Genomic DNA, 22,616 nt, shown 5'->3' with positions numbered 1-22,616 from the left:
ACTTTTCTACGTCGACAGTCCTATGATGGGCTTCTAAGTCACAAAATTAGCGAACAGTCCCGTCCTTACGTTCGGTCAGAGAGCTGACGAAACTGGTGGCTGTCAAGAAGGAAGCTCTGTCCGGGACGCCCCGCCCCCCTACCACCGTGACGTGTTCCCACTACACACCCTCGCTTCTGCCCCCACCACCTCTTCCACGCGCAACGCCACGATGACTTGGCGGCCAATTGCGTAACGCGAATATCCGGTAACCCAATAAGCGGGACTCGGAGAACACATGTAACGCAATTATCCCAAAAGTGGCCCACGGCGGCTTCTTGTCTCTTCAAAAGTCCTCCTGGCAGCTCACGTCACGCTCCTTCAGTCGGTGTCCACATGGCGGCGCTCAGTGCGACACAAAGAGAACAGCACAGCCACTCACTTCCTTGTAACAGAATTTGTTTTCTCTCAGTTACAGGAATTCAAACGTTACTGATAGCAATCAGCGATAATAGGTACGGGTAGTGACGCAGAGGTGAAAAAAAACTGCTCAAAACAATATAGGGATCAGATTAGATCTGATGCATTACATAAAAAACTCGTAATCGACACTGGATTCACACATTTCACAAACTGCATTTTACTGATCTAGTGTATCTGATCTCCATATACACTACTGACCATTAACATTACTACACCAAGAAGAAATGCAGATGATAAACGGGTATCCATTGGACAAATATATTATACTAGAACTGACATCTGATTACATTTTCACGCAATTTGGGTGCATAGATCCTGAGAAATCAGTACCCAGAACAACCACCTCTGGCCGTAATAACGGCCTTGATGCGCCTGGGCATTGAGTCAAACAGAACTTGGATGGCGTGTACAGGTACAGCTGCCCATGCAGCTTCAACACGATACCACAGTTCATCAAGAGTAGTGACTGGCGTATTGTGACGAGCCAGTTGTTCCGCCACCATTGACCACACGTATTCAATTGGTGAGAGATCTGGAGAATGTGTTGGCCAGGGCAGCAGTCCAACATTTTCTGTATCCAGAAAGACCCGTACATGACCTACAACACGCGGTCGTGCATTATCCTGCTGAAATGTACGGTTTAGTAGGGATCGAATGAAGAGTAGAGCCACGGGTCCTAACACATCTGAAATGTAACGTCCACTGTTCAGAGTGCCGTCAGTGCGAACAAGAGGTGACCGAGACGTGTAACCAATGGCAACCCATACCATCACGCCGGGTGATACGCCAGCATGCCGATAACGAATACACGCTTCCAATGTGCGTTCACCGCGATGTCGCCAAACACGGATGCGACCATCATGATGCTGTAAACAGAACCTGGATTCATCCGAAAAAATGACATTTTGCCATTCTTGCACCCAAGTTCCATGTTGAGTACGCCATTGCAGGTGCTCCTGTCGGTGATGCACCGTCAAGGGTAACCGCAGTCATGGTTTCCGAGCTGATAGTCCATGCTGCTGCAAACGTCGTTGAACTGTCCGTGCAGATGGTTGTTGTTTGCAAACGTCCCCATCTCTTGACTCAGGGATCGAGACGTGGCTGCACGATCCGTTACAACCATGCGGATAAGATGCCTGTCATAGCGACTGCTAGTGACACAAGGCCGTTGCGATCCAGCACGGCGTTCCGTATTACCCTCCTGAACCCACCGATTCCATATACTGCTAACAGTCATTGGATGTCGACCAACGCGAGGAGCAGTGTCGCGATACGATAAAAAGCAATCGCGACAGGCTACAATCCGACGTTTATCAAAGTCGGAAACGTGATGGTACGCATTTCTCCTCCCTACGCGAGGCATCACAACGTTTCACCAGGCGACGCCGGTCAACTGCTGTTTGTGTATGAGAAATCGGTTGGAAACTTTCCTCATGTCAGCACGTTGTAGGTGTCGCCACCGACGCCAATCTTGTGTGAATACTTTGGAAAGCTAATGATTTGCATATCACAGCATCTTCTCCCTGTCGGTTAAATTTCGTGTCTGTAGCACGTCATCTTCGTGGTGTAGCAATTTTAATGGCCAGTAGTGTAGATACATGCGTGGAAGACAGTATTAGTGCTAATCGGTGACAGGGAAATAATATGAAGGAAGTGATGTACTCTTCTCGTGTGACCACCTTAGTGGTGGCGTCGTCTTTTCGCAACTTTTCGAAGAGATTCGGACCCATCATCCCCAAGCTTCGGGATCATAGGTACGAAACTCATCGAAAAGCTGCGAAAAGACAATGTCACCACTCGGCTGATCGCCCGAGAAGAGTTCATCACTGGAATATGACGAGAAACCCTGCAATCGCAATATGAATAAGCTCTTATAGATATGTGCGTGTAGCTTAGTCGGTAGAGCACTTGCCAGCAAAGGTCAGAGCTTCCTGGTTGAAGTCCCTGCTAGGCACACAGTTTTAATCTGCCAGAGGGTTTCGTATCTGGTTCCTGCTGTATTTTAGTGATCTTCGATTTTATTTGAATTAAGAGGCATGGTTGAGAACGTAAAATGGGAAAACCATACGGTAGATCTCCTTAAAAGTATACGTTCTGATAATTTTGTACAAAAGTAATTGCCGACTTTCGCGATATAGAATTAGTTTGTCTATTTTCATTCACTGATATCTTATGGCATAATATTCTGAGGTAACTAATCACATAGCCAAAAGTATTCGTTGCACAAAAGAAAGTTATTATGTGTGGAATTCATATGTGTACATCTTCCAGACAATTCTTTAACCACCTGGTAATATTAATAACAGAGTCACAGCGCATTTAGTCACTTACGAAATTTTTTATCAATAGTCGAAATGAATAACTTCTCACTCAGCAGAGAAAACAATGAAACAACATTAGAAGCAATACAACTCATAGCCAAAAACAGTAGGACAACACACATAAACACTGAAGCGCCAAAGAAACTGATATAGGCATGTATATTCAAATACAGAGATATGTAAACAGGCACAAAATGGCGCTGCGGTCTGGAAAACCTATAAATGACAACAAGTGTCTTTTTTTTAGATCGGTTACTGCTCCTACAATGGCAGATTATCAATATTATGTGAGTTTGAACGTGGTGTTATAGTAGGCCCACGATCTATGGGACACGCCATATCAGTAAACCGGTAAAACGTCAAAAATCCGACATCGCTATGTCCGGAAAAAGATCCTGCAAGAACGGGACCAACGACGAACGTGGAAGAAGTGCAACCCTTCCGCAACTTGCTGCAGATTTCAATGCTGGGTCATCAACAAGTGTCAGCGTGCGAACCATTCAACGAAACATCATCGATATCGGCTTTCGGAGCCGAAGGGCCACTCGTGTATCCTTGATGACTGCACGACACAAAGCTCATCCCCTCACCTAGGCGTGTCAACACCGACGTTGGACTGTTGATGACTGGAAACATGTTGCCTGTTCAGACGAGTCTCGTTTGAAATTGTATCGAGCGGATGGACGTGTACGGCGATGGAATCCGTGCATGTCAGCAGGGGACTCTTCAAGCTGGTGGAGGCTCTGTAATGGTATGGGGCGAGTGCAGCTGGAGTGATGTGGGACCCGTGATACGTCTTGATATGACACTGACGGGTGACGCGTAGGAAAGTCCATTGTGCATTCCAACGAACTTGGGCGATTCTTGCAGGACAATGCGACACCCCACATGTCCAGGATTACTACGGAGTGGCTCCAGAAAGACACCTTTGAGTTTAAACAACTCCACTGGCCACCAGCCTCCCCAGACATGAACATTATTGAACATATATGGGATGCCTTGCTATGTGGTGTTCTAAAGATACATGTACCCCCTCGTACTCTTACGGGTTTTTGGACAGCCCTGCAGAATTCATGGTGCCAGTTCCCTCCAGAACTACGTCAGACATCACTCGAGTCCATGCCACGTCTTGTGGTGCTACTTCTGCGTATCCGCGGGGGCCCTACACGATAATAGACAGGTGTACCAATTTCTTTGGCTCTTCAATATAGCACTAAGAGTCAACCACAAAATCAAAACAGTTAAATAAAAATGAAAGCCTGCAGACAACACAAACATTACAAAAGCCCAAAAGCAACTCATGCAAGGAGTACAAACAAAACAGTAACACTCATGACATGACAAAAAATAAATTGTACACTTTGCCATACAAACACAAATCATCACACGGAATAGCAAATATATGGAAGAAACACGGATTACATACTGCTTACAGAAAGTGAAACATACTCCTGTGACATTTACAAACACGAATAAGCAAATCAGGCAGTTACCACATAACAAGTATATACCACTTAAAATGTCAAGAATGCGGATCACTGCATCTGGGAATGACAGTTAGAAACCCTAAAACTGGGTATAAAGAACATATAAGAAGTTGGAAGTACAAAAAAGCCATTCTACCTTTGCTGAACACCTCATGAAACATGGACGTAATCATCTAACATGGAACAGGATATGAAAATTATTACAGTGCAAAATTACAACAGAAAACTCTAATAATTACAGGAAAACTTTCATGTAAAAGAGTCCTTTCAATGAACAAATAAATAATTAATGACCACATCAAGATAAGCAACATGTCACTAATGATGTTGTAACTAACCACGTTACTACGGGTTATTCCTTATAATTGGGAATGGAAATACTTATTGCTTATGAAATCAACGTGAGAAGAATAGGGTCGCCACCGACTCAAACCATACAACTAATCAAAGATTTGGTCGAGTCGGAAAATAAATTAATTTGATCACAGACAAAAAACTCACAAAAATGCATACGTTGTGAGGTCGCTCACAGCGGATACGATGTAATTAATAGTATTGCCCGTGCGCTGTTCACGACAATCAAACATTTAAAATAAAATAGAAATTGCATTAACATTGCATAAGATCAGCTCCCAGCAACACACCTGAAAATATGACTTAATCTAAAGCATTTGTTATAAAATACAAGGGGAGACTAATCACTGGACCTGTTCATAAGGAAACGCATTGGATGTGCTAATGGGAAAGCTACGAGGTGAGTGGCTTAGGCGCAAAAACGTAATCTCGGAACACAAGAGAAAATTGTAGATAAAATCATTTATTCCTAAACTAAGGATGTGAGGCATGTACACGATTCCTGATAACACGCGGTTTGTGGAGGCACAATTTCTAGGTATAGTGCCAAATTCCAACAATATCACATCATACAATCATGTTAACATTTTCTAAAACAAACATGCGATCGGACAGTTAGTGATGCCGGTAGCCCAACAACTATAATGTTCTACCACGTGGTTGGCTCCCCACGGACGAAAGACACGGAAAGTAAGGAAAATTTACGAGAAGGCAAGGCTCTAAATATTTAGAAACGTGAAAGCTTATACAGGCACAGCTGAAGGCAAACAGACATTCATTCAGAAGCGAGTGCTCACTTCTTATCGACACCTTTGTGTGGCGCTCTTCCGGCGGATCCAAGTCTGCTACAGAAATTTGCTAAAAGAAAAATCTGCCAAAGTTTTGCATTCCTTGCTGCGACAAGGCAAAGCAATCTTCCAGATTTGAAAAGCGAGACCAAAGGCTAACAGCTCTCCCCTCGCCAAGTAACAACGCGCCACGCGGCCAGTCTAACTCACCCTTCTTCGACTGGAGCACAGCTGTGGACGCTTCCCGTACCGGCGGCAGACTGCCTCCCGCTTCTCCAGCCTCTTCCACGCTCCGCGTGGACCGGAAAACCCCAAGATGCCACTTCCGCCACCAACCTAACGCAGGTGGATTTCTCACAAGTAGCGGAAACCTCTTTGCCGACTTGACCACTACGAGAGTTGGCTATTCTGTACCACTGCTGCTGAATCTGTACGACTATCGCAGACTTTCTGCAGCAGACTACGCCACCGTCTAGCAACGTGACACACAACCGCATTCATTCAATCACACTACTATGAGAGTAAAGAGAATAGAGAAACAAGGAAAAGAAAGAGAAATGGTAACGAAAATGGGCTACCGGACTAATGAAAGGTGGCTATAGGACCCTTTCAATGTTAGCCGGCCAGGGTGGCTGAGCGGCTCTAGGCGCTATAGTCTGGAACCGCGCGACCGCTACGGTCGCAGGTTCGAATCCTGCCTCGGCAATGGATGTGCGTGATGTCCTTAGGTTAGTTAGGTTTAAGTAGTTCTAAGTTCTAGGGGACTGATGACCTCAGACGTTAAGTCCCATAGTGCTCAGAGCCATTTTTGAACTAATAACGTTAGCCGCTGAAATAATAGACACACATGTAATACATAACATGACTAAATAATAAATTAATTTGTCGCTCTCTCTCTCTCTCCCTTTCGATCATAACTACACACACACACACACACACACACACACACACACACACACAAAGACAATCACACACAGAATAATACAATCACTGGCAAAATATCTCACACACACATAACAACACATGCACACACATAGCAAACAAGCAAACTACATATAGACATTATGCCACAAAAATAGATAAACAGACAGCGATAATTGGCAACACTTCACACTATAAATATACACACATTACACATAGCTAAAAGTGGAAGTGAAGTGTTCAAAAAAATGAGTTGGAAAAAACGCCGAAAGTTGGCCACTTAACAGAATACAGACTAACTAAAAATGACTCCACGATAGCACACACGGATTAATAACATGAGGAATCGTCAGCAAAAGGTGTGCTGCAAAAGTTGTTTCTCATCTAATAAAATAAAAAAGACAAGATAAGAATGAGAAAACATTTAATGTATTAACATATTTTTAATTACGGTCATCACATACACAAAGTAAACATGCATTACAGCCCACTGAAGATGCTTCGAAAATATGGCACAAAACAAACTGCCTTTCATTTTGTTGCGAAGAAAGGGTACATCTCCAAGAATCCTGTGGAGTTTGTGAATAACAGAGATAGCAACATGTACAACACCAGGATAAAAATGATCTGCATTAACTTTTCATGGATCTATTTTTGGCAGAGAAGTGTTGAAATATGCAGATAATAAAGTATTTTTCAATCATTTCCTCATTTTCTTATTGCCTTTGTCCCACTGCAGCGCGGGGTCCGCTTTGTTACTATGGATTTGGCGATGTTAGTGTCAGAGGGTGGCTGGGTGCCCTTCCTGTCGCCACCCCACACCCCCTGGGACGGAATGAGTGTACCCCTGCTGTCTGCGTCTAGTGTAGGCCATGAAATAGTGCGAACGTTTTCAAATGTCTGCAAGTCGTGTAACTGAGTCTTGATGTGAGGACCAGCCCAGTGTTCACCTAGTGGGATGTGGAAAACCGCCTAAAAACCACATCCAGACTGGCCGGAACACCCGCCCTCGTCGTTAATCCTCCGGGCAGATTCGATCATGGGTCAGCGCGCCTACCAGAGTCCAGGAAGCAGCGCACTAGTGCTCTCAGCTAACCTGGCGGGTCATAAAATTCTTTTTCAATCTAGCTATGGAAATAAAATGTTTGACAGATAGCAGCCGTGTTTTCAAAACTAGACTGAAGGTGCTTCTCCTTTCTTGAACAAAATAAGCAGTCACTTTTACACTGAAGTATTTGTAAATGGTCTCCTTGAAGTCTACATTTAGTTTTTCTGCACACTCTTCGTCCCTCTCTCTCTCTCTCTCTCTCTCTCTCTCTCTCTCACACACACACACACACACACACATACACACATACACACACACACACACACACACACACACACACACATTCTGTTCTCGCATTCGACATCATAATGTTTGCTGTGAATATGATCTATGGAACAACAAAATAAATAAATGTTGATAATATTCAATTTACTGTTCCCATCACATATCGAGTAGGTAATGCAGTGGCCTTCTGTAAGTGACATGTATATGTTTTATAAGTAAGGAGGAGGAGATGGAAGCAGAGAGGGGGGCAGAGAAGATGGACAGATAGGAGACAAAGAGGGGAAGGTATAGGGGAGTACTGGGCAGGTGGGAGAGGAGGAGGAGGAGATGGACAGACAGAAGGGGGAGGGACATGTGGCCAGAGAGAGGGCGTGAAGAGATAGACAAAGAGAATGGAAAGTAAGAAATGGAATTACATTGAGAGTGGGGAGCAGGATATGGACAGACGGAGGTGGGAGGATGATGTGGACAGAGAGACAGGTCAGGAAGACATGGGCACAGATGTGGGAGAACGATCTGTGTGCAATACTGTACATGTGTTGGAAGCATACATTAACTAACCCTCTAACCCTCTAAAATCCCCAATGTTTTTCGGTGTATGGGATAAAAACAAACTGCAGATGGAAACCCGTCTCCAAAACTGTCATTCACCAATGCAACAGAAAATTGTAACCATAGGAGACAAGGCCTGTCTACGCAGCAGCCAGCTCCATCTTACCCACTGGTGATTTTGGCAATCACTCGTGAACACTGAATGACAAACAACATTGCGAGACGTTACACCTACAGTCGTTCATCGTACAAAGTCACGTTTGCGCCTACTGACAGGCGCCGGCGCCTGCAACTTCGATCCTCTGCAGCTTCTTTGGACGCCGTTTCTGGACACGTGTCCTTTCCTCGATTTGTTCCTCAAAACATCCTCTACAGCCCCTCGAAGTTTGTTTCAACATTTCTGGGATACTCTGTATACATTAAGGCCACATACAGTCTGAAAAACTTGTAAGGGTCTTGCAGTGTAGGCTGCGCTGAGAAATAATTGTTAAGAAAAAAATTGAATACACTGCGCCGTTTCCGAGTCAGTTAGCATTGAAGTTAGCCAATCAAGCTGTTACGCGAGGAAGTTCAAGCGGCCCACCAGATACAGTTAGCGTCACTTGTTCACATAGCGCAGAAGATAGCGTAAGAGACTGCTGAGCCTTTGGTTCTGGTTCGATTCTTACTACCGTCCAAGGTCCAATTTTTGTATCGCTCTAACGGTCCGTTTTAGAGCACAGAACAAAGAACTCGTTTGGTGACACCGTCTCTGGCGGACTGCTTGAATTTGCGCGCGCTACGCTTGACTGCCAAAGTTCAACGATAAATAACTCGGAAAAGGCGCAAAACATCGAATTTTATTCTTAACAACTATTTCTCAGTGAAACCTACCCAGCAACAACCTTACAAGCTATTCAGACTGTTCCTGACAGCCCTACATAGTATATACATCTAACGTTTTGATAGTTGTTTTAATGCTAGGAGTGTTCTACATAGCCTCTCCTCAATCGAGTACAATGCACAGAACGTTCATAAAATGATGTAAAGTGTCGCAAAAGTCCTTCTTTAGGATGTCCAATTCATGCATCACATTGGCTTGAATTGCGGTCACGTTGTCAGAGTTTTCACGCCTCATTTGAATTCCTGCGATTTGTCATTTTGTGGTAGGTTCATATTGATAACATCAATTTTTGTCATCAGTAATGATTTTTCCACAAAAGAATTGCTCGCATTTAGCATTTAAGACACTGCCAGCATGGTTGTTTTTGTTCGGGAGACAAAGTGTGCAGCATAAACTTAACACACACTTTTCTATTCTTCAAAATGATCTGTATAACGTCTTGAACACTTGATTTAGAGATTTTGCTCCATTGGGATTTGTGATACAATAACATTAACACACTGTAGTAGTTCGTCCACAACTGCCGGCTCACAACTGACTGGTCGAATGCATATCTGTTGTTTACTGTTATTTGTTCAAGGTGCCACGGTAGTTACTGCGCTGACGTCGCTAATACTCCGAGAATAAAATGAGTCTAGGAAGTTTTTGAATGGATATGTATGGTGTTAAAAAAATATGTTTACAGACTTTGGGGACAGAGTGCTGACACCAATACAAAAAAAGTCTAGTAAACGTGGGCTCTAGAATGCACAGCTTAACAGTGAAACATAGCCTGATCAGGCAGAACATTATGACCAGCTACCTGGTACCCGGTATGTCCACCTTTGGCACGGATAACAGCGACGACGTGTCGTGGCGTGGAAGCAGTGAAGCCTTGGTAGGTCGCTGGAGGCAGCTGGCACCACATCTGCACACACAAGTAACTGAAACGTTGTTCTACTAGGGAATAGGGAAATAGTGGGGAGGGCTGGACCCCTTTTGTTATCACTCGTTTTATTTAACAACCATATCAACAAATTCCTTTAGAACAACAATATCTTAATCCTGACTACTTTAGCTAATAAGAACAGTAAGTCACAAGAATTTAGTGAATCTGCTACCTAAGTCTTTTTTATGAAACGAAGTCTATCTCATATATAACAAAATTTTACAACCACTGACAATTATGCACCTGAAGGCCTAAATTAACACACAATATTTCTGACTAGTCTTCGGACACTGAGAACTGATTTTCTCAAAAACATTTCCCTAAGTAACGACCTGCCAGAGATGCACCCAATAAATAGCAGGATGAAGTTAATACAAAGGCACTTGTTTCACACTCAAGAGTCAATCAATATCGCTGAGGCTTACTAAGGTTTCAAACTTCGACACCAAGGCCCAGTAACACAACTAGTCAGCGCAAGGTCTTACGAAGAGTAGCACAGCAACAACCTTTCACAATCGTATGTTGCTCTTGAGATAAGGTTTAATAAAAATAATAAATATAATAAAGACCGAAGTAAATATAATTAGCGCCAGAATTAATTAGCGAGAGTGACGCCAGGTCGCTGAAGGCAGAACGAAAACTTAACTTGGAGAAGCCAAGGCGGAAGGCGGCAGTTCGTACAAGACCCACTCCTCGAGCTTCGACCCGGAGTCACCCCGTACGCAGTATTTCACAGCCCCGGTACCCATAGGTGGAAAGGTAGCACTTACTCCAAAACACCAGCCAGCCAGCAGTATCATTTAACAAGTGCACAGAACAGGCCCGCAGGGGCAATGTAAAAAATGTTATTATTAAATAATAGGTTAAATTAGTCACTAGTAAAACGGCACACTGCCTTTACCCTACTACGAATGAACTACACAGGCAAGGTACAACCAAGTACGCAAATCTTATGAATTACCTTAAGGAGAATTGCCTGCTATTAAGATATTAAAAAAACTTACAATTACTAGCAAAGCCAGCGGGCACTCCAATATTAGTCACAATTAAACTACGTGAACTCTTATGCCCCAATGTTCAGTGGAAACCGCAACGAGCACAATTCTGAAAATTTCATTATAATCTTTACTGGGGCTCGCTGCGCTAAGGCTACCAAACACTCGAATGCAGTATATTTGACAAACAGATAACGGCCTTGCAGCTGATTACGTATTACATCAAACAACAATTTCCCACGAGCTGTCAGAGGCACGCTCGTGCATTATATCAATATTTAATACCTGTCTTAAACACCATGAACTCTTCATAGGAACACCTTTACGTCCATGTTAACACCCATGCGCTTACAGTTACCATAAGTGAGGTAGCAGCCCTCAACACCTTCACACACATTCCGTAAGTACAATCTCACTTAACTTTTCGCTGACGTCCGATATGGCTTGCGTCGGGGTACAGCAAGCAGGAATAAGGCAGCGGACGACCGTAGACAGCCGTGACCTGAACTAGCAGCACGCAACTCGAGGTAGCAGCAAGCCACCTCACAGGCGACAGGAAAGGCTCTCCACCAAGCTGCCCCATAGACGTGGTCGTTTCCCACTCCACTACAAGCGCACTGGGCCTCAGGTAGCATCAAATGCCAACTGTCCCGTCGTTGGCGAGAGCCTCAGGCAGCATCGAACGCCAACTGTCCCGTCGTTGGCGAGAGCCTCCAGTTAACTCCTCCGGCAATAACAAGGCAGCCAAAACTCAGTACGCGCCACAAGCAAAGATAAGAGAGCGAAGGTGAGGTACTTGCAAATACGGCTCAGTCACCTAATTCCCATAAATTCCAGGGCAGAGGGCTATGAGCTCACATCCCAGATGTGTTCGATCGAGTTCAGGTCTGACGAGCTGGGACACGGCACATCAACTGGAACTCGCCACTGTGTTCCTCGAACCACTCCGTCACATTCCTAGCCCTTTGACAGGGAACATTATTTTGCTGAAAAATGCCGCTGCTGGCGCGGAACATGATCATCATGAAGGGGTGTACTTGGTGTCCAATCAGTGTACGATACTCTTTGGCCGTCATGGTGTATTGCACGAGCTTCATTGGACCCATGGACGCCCACATGGATGTTCCCCAGAGTATAATGGACCCATGACAGCTTGTCTCCGGCCCGAAGTACAGGTGTCAAGGACGTGTTCCTCTCGAACACGACGAATTCGCGCTCTCCCATCAACATGATGAAGAAGGTATCGGGATTCATTAGACGTTGCACCGCCCCATCAGTGCCCCAACCTCCAGTGTCGATGGTCACGTGTCCATTTCCGTCGTAGTTGCTGATGTCGTGAACATCGGTACATGGATGGATCGTCGGTTGCGAAGGCACATTTTTAGGAGTTTTCGGTGCACTGAGTGTTCAGACACCCTTGTGCTCCGCCAAGAATTAAAGTCTGATGTTAGTTCAGCCATATTTCGACGCCTGTCCTGTTTTACCAGTCTACCCAGCCTTCAGCGTCCGACATCTCTAATGAGGGGAGGCCGCCGAAGCTCACGCGGTCTGGACGAGGTTTCGCCTTGGTTGTGCCACGTCTTGAAGACATCACAGCACTCCTCGAACACCCGACAAATCGTGCAGTTTCCGTGATGCTCATGATGAGCCTGTGGGCCATCACAATCTGCCCTCGGTCAAAGGCAAACAGATCGCGCGCCTTCCCCATTCTGCACTCGGACAGCGCGCTCACTGATGCTGGATGTACCGTGCGTGTGTCTGACCAGCAGTCGTTCCTCGCCAGGTGACGATGCTGCCTTCTGGACGGGTTTATATCGATAGTAGGTCGGTGGCCATAATGTACTGGCTGAAAAATGTATGTCCTCTATTGAATGAAAGTTTTTGCTTCTATCATCGTATATTTTCACCTGCGTCAATTTTCGCTGCTAATGATGATAGTGTATAGGATAAATTAACCAACGTATACATAATGTTCCAAGGAACAGAAAATGTGACTTTTTTCACGAGAACCAATATTTATGGAGCTTTCGGTACTTAGAAGAACATACAGACAACTGATTCGTACGTGATATATCATATTAAAATGTTCTCATGGAAGTGTTTCGTCTTAACGAAGAACTTAGGTCGGAAAATGCACAAAAAGCTTCTTTAGTCAACGAAAGCCAAACAGGTTTATTCGTAACTGTGGAGATATCGGATTTACTTTCGGATCGACCGTCAGCGATACTTGGCGAGTGAAAATAAACGAATGAGGCTCACTTTGGTCTGTGTTGCCAACATAAACTGGAACAGGTACTGCTGCTAGCTTTCGCACACGTCTGCCTGTTCTGGCTAATTATGTGGCGGCGCGGTTTCTTCTGCCTTCACACTAACATAGGAAATATTCACCTCAGTTAATTCTTCAGAAGCCTGACCTGCTCTGAAGGGACGTGTAATACTCCTCAGCTGAGAAAAGACGTAAAAGAGCTACCTGCACTGCAGGTGTCGACAGGGTGCACATGTGTGTTTAACTATATTATACTTTTTAAAGTTAGTGTTACCAGGTCTGGCTGTAACTACTAAATAAAGCAAAGCTCTTGTATTAAAACACCTTTCCTGTATTTTCACTTTGTGTACATACACTTGCTACCAAGCCCGTCCTAGCTTATGGTTCCAGAAACGAAAGAACGAAAATAAGCACAGTTCTTACTAATCACACTTACAGCCCAGTCTCTCCCTATCTCTCTCTGTCTCTCTCTCTCTCTCTAGTAACCAGTTTAAGGTTTTAACGAGGAACTGTTTCTCAAAGAACCGCACTTTTCGTCAGTTAATGAACAGTTTTTTTTTAAATGTCTGATAGTTTGAAGGCTCGCTCACATAGTATGCAGATAACCACGTTTGGACTCAGGACATTCGCACTAATGACTACTCGGCACGCCACACGAAACTGGTACACTCTGAAAGAAAATTTCAGTTCTCAGTAAAGAATCGGACATTTTCGAAGACGTCATTAACGAACGATCACAAGCTTTTACCGACAAATCAAAATCTCCAAACTACAATGCTAGAAAACATCAGTAACTTATTGTCCCAGGTCGTATGCAATTAATATTTATTTTTATTTCATACTAAAATGCCAAAGTACCAGACAAACTTCTTCTTCGCTGACTTGGGTGCAAACTAAACTTAACAACGAAGAAGTTATAAACCGAAAGATTTTAATCAGATTGCAGTCAGCTCAAGATAGATAACCTATAGTAACAGATGTTGACAGAACCTGTGGAAGATGGCCACGCAAACAAACGTATTCTGGACCCCTGGCCAGGTATTTCCAAGTGACTTCTACATGAAGTTTAGAAGGATACATCTCAATCTGCTTAAAACTATTCAGCATATAAAGTTTAACAATACTTGCAGGTCAAATAATTATACCTAAATATATTAATTTACAGGTTAAAAACAGTTCCGCAAGTGTACAAAAAACGAAACAAATAGCTCAAAAAATTTGGCTAAACAATGGAATCAAGTCTCTTTATGCCAAAAAGCAAACCCTAAATTGGGAACTATATAAAGCACATCTCAATCTTACGAGTGTTGTGAATAAGTAGCTTGCAGACCAAGTTTATAAAGAAAGAGCTGTTTTTAAACTAAAACAATAAAAAATGTACAAACGTGTGTATCCAATTTATAGAACAATCACAGAAGATGCTTTGTAAATAAAAGCGAAACGCGTCTGGTATAATTATTTTTAGTCAGATTGCAGCCAGCTCAAGACAGATAACCTATAGTAACAGGTGTCAACAGCTGCTGCGGAAGATGGTCACGCAAGCAAACGAAAGATTATAAGTTCTACAGAAGGAATCACAGTGACTGGAGTCGCATTGACCCACAGAAACTGCCAGCACAGGTGTACTAATATACATAGTCCGTGGGGAATCTGATAGAGGCTTCCTTTTGCAGTCAGATAAACATTGCAGGTGGACTTTTATTACACTACTGGCCATTAAAATTGCTACACCAAGAAGAGATGCAGATGATAAACGGGTATTCATTGGACAAATATATTACACTAGAACTGACATGATTACATTTTCACGCAATTAGGGTGCATTGATCCTGAGAAATCAGTACCCAGAACAACCACCTCTGGACGTAATAACGGCCTTGATACGCATGCGCATTGAGTCCAACAGAGCTTGGATAACGTGTACAAGTACAGCTGCCCGTCCAACTTCAACACGATACCACAGTTGATCAAGAGTAGTGACTGGCGTATTGTGGCGAGTCAGTTGCTCGGCCACCATTGATAAGACGTTTTCAACTGGTGAGAGATCTGGAGAATGTGCTGGCCAGGGCAGCAGTCCAACATTTTCTGTATCCAGAAAGGCCCGTACAGGACCTCCAACATGGGGTCGTGCATTATCCTGCTGGAATTTTGGGTTTCGCAGGGATCGAATGAAGGGTAGAGCCACGGGTCGTAACACATCTCAAATGTAACGTCCACTGTTCAAAGTGCCGGCAATGGAACAAGAGGTGACCGAGACGTCCACCCCATGCCATCACGCCGGGTGATACGCCAGTATGGCGATGACGAATACACGCTTCCAATGTGCGTTCACCGCAATGTCGCCAAACACGGATGCGACCATCATGATGCTGTAAACAGAACCTGGATTCATCCGAGAAAATGACGTTTTGCCAGTTCGTGCACCTAGTAGGTTCGTCGTTGAGTACACCGTCGCAGGCGCTCCTGTCTGTGATGCAGCGTCAAGGGTAACCACAGCCATGGTCTCCGAGCTGATAGTCTATGCTGCTGCAAACGTCGTCGAACTGTTCGTGGAGATGGTTGTTGTCTTGCAAACGTCCCCATCTATTGACTGAGGGATCGAGACGTGGCTGCACAATCCGTTACAGCCAAGCGGATAAGATGCCTCTCATCTGTGGCTGTGATACGAGGCCATAATAAATAAATAAATAAAATAAAAATAAAAATTAAATAAATCGTTTAAGGTTGATTGACACTCTGGTCAAACAAACAAATGGAAGAGGAATCTTTGCTCGCCATTATTTGTACCATCCTCAGACGAGTTTCCTGTAATATACTGAAAAATCAGCCTTTCTGTACAGACGAATCGTTGTAGAATGAGCACAGTTTGATCCCAGTGATGCGCACGTTCACAGAGACTGTCTTGATTTTGGTTTCAGTGCGGTGTGTCGTGTGTCGCAGGAGCAGCTCGGAGCAGGGCAGCAGGATGGGGCCCTCCGGGTCTCAGGAGCAGCTGCTGGGCAGCAACAGCTCGCTGGGCAGGGAGTCGGTGGCGCTGCAGCCGCCGCCGGAGGCCGCGCTCACCTCCGTCGAGAAGAAGTTCCTGCTGTTCGCCGAGCGCGGAGACTGCGCCACCGTCAGGAGGTCGGTGCTCTCTCTCTCTCTCTCTCTCTCTCTCTCTCTCCGTGGAAGAGACTTCCTCGTGCTATGCGCGAGTTCAGAAAAAGCAAAATTCTGATTTATTGTCGATGGTGAAGCGTTGCGCATTGTTGTGGCGCGTAAGCCAAGCAGTCTCTAAGAGGGTCAGATGAGGAAATGTTTCTGGGAGGACGTTGACTGGCGGAGACCCGAGGTAGCAGATTTAGAGTAAACTGTCTTCGACATTAAAATAGAACAAAAATATGGAAAGTAAATGGTAACTTACACACATAAAGTGAAGATATGTAAACCTTTTGCATGTAAGATTTGCATGTAAGATTTTACAAAGAGTACGCGAAGGAACTTGCCCCCCTTCTTGCAGCGGTGTACCGTAGGTCTCTAGAAAAGCGTAGCGTTCCAAAGGATTGGAAAAGGGCACAGGTCATCGCCGTTTTCAAGAAGGGACGTCGAACAGATGTGCAGAACTATAGACCTATATCTCTAACGTCGATCAGTTGTAGAATTTTGGAACACGATGTTCGAGTATAATGACTTTTCTGGAGACTAGAAATCTACTCTGTAGGAATCAGCATGGGTTTCGAAAAAGACGGTCGTGTGAAACCCAGCTCGCGCTATTCGTCCACGAGACTCAGAGGGCCATAGACACGGGTTCCCAGGAACATGCCGTGTTTCTTGACTTCCGCAAGGCGTTCGATACAGTTCCCCACAGTCGTTTAATGAACAAAGTAAGAGCATATGGACTATCAGACCAATTGTGTGATTGGATTGAAGAGTTCCAAGATAACAGAACGCAGCATGTCATTCTCAATGGAGAGAAGTCTTCCGAAGTAAGAGTGATTTCAGGTGTGCCGCAGGGGAGTGTCATAGGATCGTTGCTATTCACAATATACATAAATGACCTTGTGGATAACATCGGAAGTTCACTGAGGCTTTTTGCAGATGATACTGTGGTGTATCGAGAGGTTGTAACAATGGAAAATTGTACTGAAATGCAAGAGGATCTGCAGCGAATTGACGCATGGTGCAGGGAATGGCAATTGAATCTCAATGTAGACAAGTGTAATGTGCTGCGAATACGTAGAAAGATAGATCCCTTACCATTTAGCTACAAAATAGCAGTCAGCAACTGGAAGCAGTTAATTCCATAAATTATCTGGGAGTACGCATTGGGAGGGATTTACAATGGAATGATCATATAAAGTTGACCGTTGGTAAAGTAGATGCCAGACTGAGATTCATTGGAAGAATCCTAATGAAATGCAATCCGAAAACAAAGGAAGTAGGTTACAGTACGCTTGTTCGCCCACTGCTTGAATACTGCTCACCGATGTGGGATCCGTACCAGATAGGGTTGATAGAAGAGATAGAGAAGATCCAACGGAGAGCAGCGCGCTTCGTTACAGGATCATTTAGTAATCGCGAAGGCGTTACGGAGGTGATAGATAAACTCCAGTGGAAGACTCTGCAGGAGAGACGCTCAGTAGCTCGGTACGGGCTTTTGTCAAAGTTTCGAGAACATACCTTCACCGAAGAGTCAAGCAGTATATTGCTCCCTCCTACGTATATCTCGCGAAGAGACCATGAGGATAAAATCAGAGAGATTAGAGCCCACGCAGAAGCATACCGACAATCCTTCTTTCCACGAACAATACGAGACTGGAATAGAAGGGAGAACCGATAGAGGTACTCAAGGTACCCTCCGTCACACACCGTAAGGTGGCTTGCGGAGTATGGATGTACATGTAGATGTAGATGTAAGATAATATACAAGTTAGTATAAAAATACCAATTGAAAAAGGAACTTTGTGTGGTATATGATGACAGGGATTCTCTTTATTTGCTTTGGAATACATTTTACATTCAACACGTGTCTCTTCTCATAAGAAAGTAAGAAGCACGATAACTTCTATTCTTCTCCACATAACATACTGAAAAAGAAATATGGATACGTTTTTATAAGCCTTCTCCGTATGACAGGAAGCTGAAATTAAATGTTTAATTCATTCCAGCGTCTGCGCCAACGAGGCTGCCTGCTGTACTTCGGAACACAAGCCTACGTCTTTCGTTTAGGAAATATCGTCACCTAAACCAGTACCGGTAACCACTTTCTGACACACTCGTCAGCAATTGCTTCAGACAAAGCTGCCGTGTTGGCACTGTCCTCATTAGAGAATGGTGATGTGTTACGACGGTAGAATTTTGTATAATGCGAAGGGAAAGGCGGGGGAGTAGGAGGAGGGGGGGGGGGAGGTCGGAGGGGAGATGCGAAGCCAACAGAGGCTTGATTTTCGAAGCTAGAGGGGAGAAAGGAAGAGTATCTGGCAAATGTGATGGTAAGAAGTGGGAATCCTATTACTTATTTACGGCAAGATAAGACGTGGAATGTATTGGGATGAAGACAGGGAGATACGAGTATATGGGAGTAGAGGAGTTTCAGCAGCCGAGATTCATTAAGGAATGAAGAGGCAATGCTACGTTTTTGATCCAGATTTTGGGATGTATAGAATTTCTAAAGCTGTTCTAGGAATTTCAAAAGTGTTGGAAATATCTACCAAAAAATGGGCTTGGAAGTGGTGGACAGATGCATGACGTTTATGTACTTTCAAACGTCAGAGAGCATGGGAGAGATGTGATCTATCGTGCTTTCTCGGCGTGACTGATTGTCAGCGTATTTCCGGGTGACCAGCCGAGTCATTATTTGCATTTCTTGCACAATATTTCGATGACCGTAGCAGGTATCTTCTTGAGGTGCTGTGAGCTCTGCTGCCATGTGTGCTCAGTGCTTGGAATCCAGCCAGACTGTGGCCCGCTGCTACACTCGCTTAAACTATGTGGTCTACACAGGTCTTACTATTCTTCTTTAATGCAGTTTTTATGTTATTCACTAATTGCAACAATTTATAAACTGTTAATGATTTTTACGGCCATAGAGAAACACCGAGCGAGGTGGCGCAGTGGTTACCACACTGGACTCTCATTAGGGAGGACCTAGGCACTAGCAGCGGTCGTGACCCAACCGCCATCCACCACAACCGCCCTACAGCGTCCCATTGTGTGATGTTCTTCCTGCCTCACTAAGACGAAACCCAGTTGTTGGGTGTTCCAATTACCTTCCCTAGTTGGCTGTAATTCATAAGCATACCAAGAGCAATCTATGACAGTGTCAGACCCAACACATGAAATACAGATCTGGTTCCCATCGTTTTCTATGTTTTTGGAAACTCAGCTTCAAAAAAGCAAAATGCCCTTTTCGTTGAACTGTCATCACATTTCGACTTCTTTCTACTTTACCAACTAGTTCTTTTCTTAAAAGTACCACACTGGCCGTTCCCGTTGATCTGTGATACTCTCTACAAGCACCGCCGCCCCGGAGCTGCTCCCACTCGACAGCTGCCCCCTCATTCAGCACAGACGGCCCTTGTCACGTGTTCCGCCGATACCTACCGTTTTCCGGCAGCGGTTCTCCGATAGCGTCTTTGTTTCACAATCCAGTCTAGTTTTCTTTCTTTAGTACTTTACGTGTCCGTTTCATTTTTAGTTGGGCGCGTTGACCCAAACTCAAGCAGTGCAAAAGCAAGCTACAGAATATGTCGCTGGAGGATCAGAGAACAGACAGAACAGGCTAACTTCAAAATAAATCACCTGGAAAGGAAAAGAAGAAAATATTGAGGTGAGTTGATAGTGAATGGAGACCTTCTCGGTTAAAGGCAGCGTAAGATAGACTCCACAGAAGCTGTTTATGAATATTTCTCCCATAAATTCCATATAAATGGTACGAACGGGAAACACTCTTGAAACTAGAAAACTCACTTCTTAACATGTCACATCCTTACATGCATGTTGTGAACATATTTAGTTTCATCTTTTCATTAATTCAACCTTTCCAGATTATGTAGCTATATATCTTGTTAAATATAAAATTAACCGTGAGCTGAAATTATTGACAGATCTCTGTCAGACCTGATTGGTAAGTTTGAGATCGAAGACGCTATTAAATCGCTGAAATAAAGCATTTTCATGTAACTATAACCATCTTTCCGCACTCCGAACTTCACTTCACATAGAAAAGCTTTTCGAATGTTAACCTTGTTTTCACGTAGCGTAAATATTGTATATTTTGTGTAACTTTCTACCACTGTTACAACCTTCAAATTTCCTTGAGTGTCGCACTTCGTGCGCCATACACTGTCTCCTACTTGATGACTTTGCTCCAGTAATGCTCCGTCTAATAAAAGTTTTGCTTGTCCATCAGACTGCTGGATGAATACAAGGAACAGCCAGAGATCCTCAACATCAACTGTGTCGATCCTCTCAACCGGTCGGCGCTCATCGCAGCTATCGAGAATGAGAACATCGAACTTATCCGCATACTTCTGGATCGAAATATCAAAGTCAAGGTAGGTCGACTAGAACACACCCAAGAACACTGTAGACTTTTGGATTTCACATTGCTGCTCAAGAGAAGACCCATCTTTTTACTTTAGGAGATAACTGACCATTGAATATGGATCCTACAATTTGGTCGGTGCACATCTCTGTGAGACATGTACTGTAAGTCCTCGGACGATCTTGGTTTGCTGTATGAAACAATGTTCACATATATAAGATATATACTCCATCCACATTTTATGAACTTCAATGTCTATTTTACTATACCGCCAACCAGACGCACAGTCCAAGTTGTAGGTGGTCCGTGGACGACAATGCACGGTAACAATACGTTCCAAAAAGCCATACGCGAAAATGTGATTTTTCAAGTGGTCATATCTCGGGGTCTATTGATCACAGAGATAAGGAATCAATTTTTTGGATAGACCTTGGTGTAGTGACCATTTGTATACCTATCGGAATAACGGGCATACTGTAGCTATCCTACGGTACAGGGCGAAAATTTAAATATTACACACTTCCTCCAGCCCAGGTAAATTGAGTAAATCGGTTGGTTCTATTGTAGTAGGTGTGGTCTATGATGGACCTAATGCAACTTATGAGCATCATATTCCAGTTCTATACAACAAATAGTCATGCCAACATTTGTGTCGCACATGAACAAGAGTCAGTAAATAGGGTACAATGCTTCAAATTTTTGGCCTTACACGTTGATGAAATCCTGAACTGACAGAAGTATATTACTGACTTGGCAAACAAATAAGTTCAGCTACTTTTTCTCGTGGTATAAGTCCTAGTCTTTGAATCAAACGAATCAACCTTCTCAAATTTTTTCCTCACTTCCACTCAATAATGTCTTATGGAATAATTTTATGGGGTGACTCATCACTTAGAAACAAAATACTGATTGCTCTAAGACAAGCAGTGGGAATAGTACCTGGTGTTCAGCCGCCGACTTCGTGCAGGTACCTCTTCAATAAGCTAGGCATTTTAACTGCATAATCATAATACATATATTCGCTGATGAAATTCATCACAAATAATTCATCACAGTTTGAGAGGAATAGTGATGAACACTCTACAATATTAGAGGAAAAATAGCCTTCATTATCCACCATTAATGTTGTCAGTGGTTCAGCAACGAGTTTAATTTGCAGCAACAAAAATGTTTAACCATTTTCCGAAGAACGTAAAACATTTGACAGGTGGCAAATCAAGTTTTAAATGTAACCTAAAATCATTTCTCCTGGATGACTCCTTCTATTTCATGGACAAATTTCTATTTAAAAATTGGTAGCCTATGAAGATAAAAAAGAAGAAGATCTAGTTTTTAAGAGTTGTTTCATGAGCAGAACTAAAAACTAGTGTGTTCATTAATATTAACACTAAACGTGCACACATATCCTTTAAACTGACTAGTCCCATTTCGATACAAGAATGGTTCAAATAATGTATATAACAAGTAGCTATCTAACTAATTTATGTGTTCTGTAATAATAAACATTTATGTATCTATAAGGAAAGGTCCTAGGAAAGCAAATGTTAACAGAAAATTAGAATAATTAATTGCAGTTTTCATATAAGTATAAATAATGAATGTCGAAATATTTGATTTTGATGTGCAATAAAGCATGTGCTTAACAGCTGCAGTTCGAAAAGTCTATTAAAAACACAATAAGTAACAAGTTATTTGAAATTAGTTTGCAGTGGAACAAATTGATATGGAATTTTTGTTGTACATTGTACTGATCAGAGACCACTTTGCTTATGAAGTTTAATGGTCATTCGTCTGTGTGGTA

At 43.5% G+C, this 22,616-nt stretch overlaps 1 protein-coding gene across 2 annotated transcripts in view; it reads left to right on the top strand.

Annotated features, from left to right (window-relative positions):
* The window catches only part of LOC126412477 (transient receptor potential protein), a 451,880-nt gene that overhangs the window by 209,577 nt on the left and 219,687 nt on the right, over positions 1–22,616 (top strand). Inside the window, exons 3-4 of one of the 2 annotated variants that reach the window (XM_050082094.1) lie at positions 16,231–16,413; positions 20,681–20,825. In XM_050082094.1, the coding sequence (XP_049938051.1) occupies positions 16,256–16,413; positions 20,681–20,825 (303 nt within the window). In that variant the 5' untranslated portion in view covers positions 16,231–16,255. Of the gene's footprint in view, positions 1–16,208; positions 16,414–20,680; positions 20,826–22,616 lie in introns of both variants that reach the window. The other variant, XM_050082095.1, reaches the window with a different exon arrangement.

Source organism: Schistocerca serialis, chromosome 7 (genome assembly GCF_023864345.2).
Source record: "Schistocerca serialis cubense isolate TAMUIC-IGC-003099 chromosome 7, iqSchSeri2.2, whole genome shotgun sequence".
In the NCBI taxonomy this organism is placed as follows: domain Eukaryota; kingdom Metazoa; phylum Arthropoda; class Insecta; order Orthoptera; family Acrididae; genus Schistocerca; species Schistocerca serialis.
The sequence above is the reverse complement of the archived record's forward strand: the minus strand, read 5'-3'. Positions and strand labels throughout refer to the sequence as shown.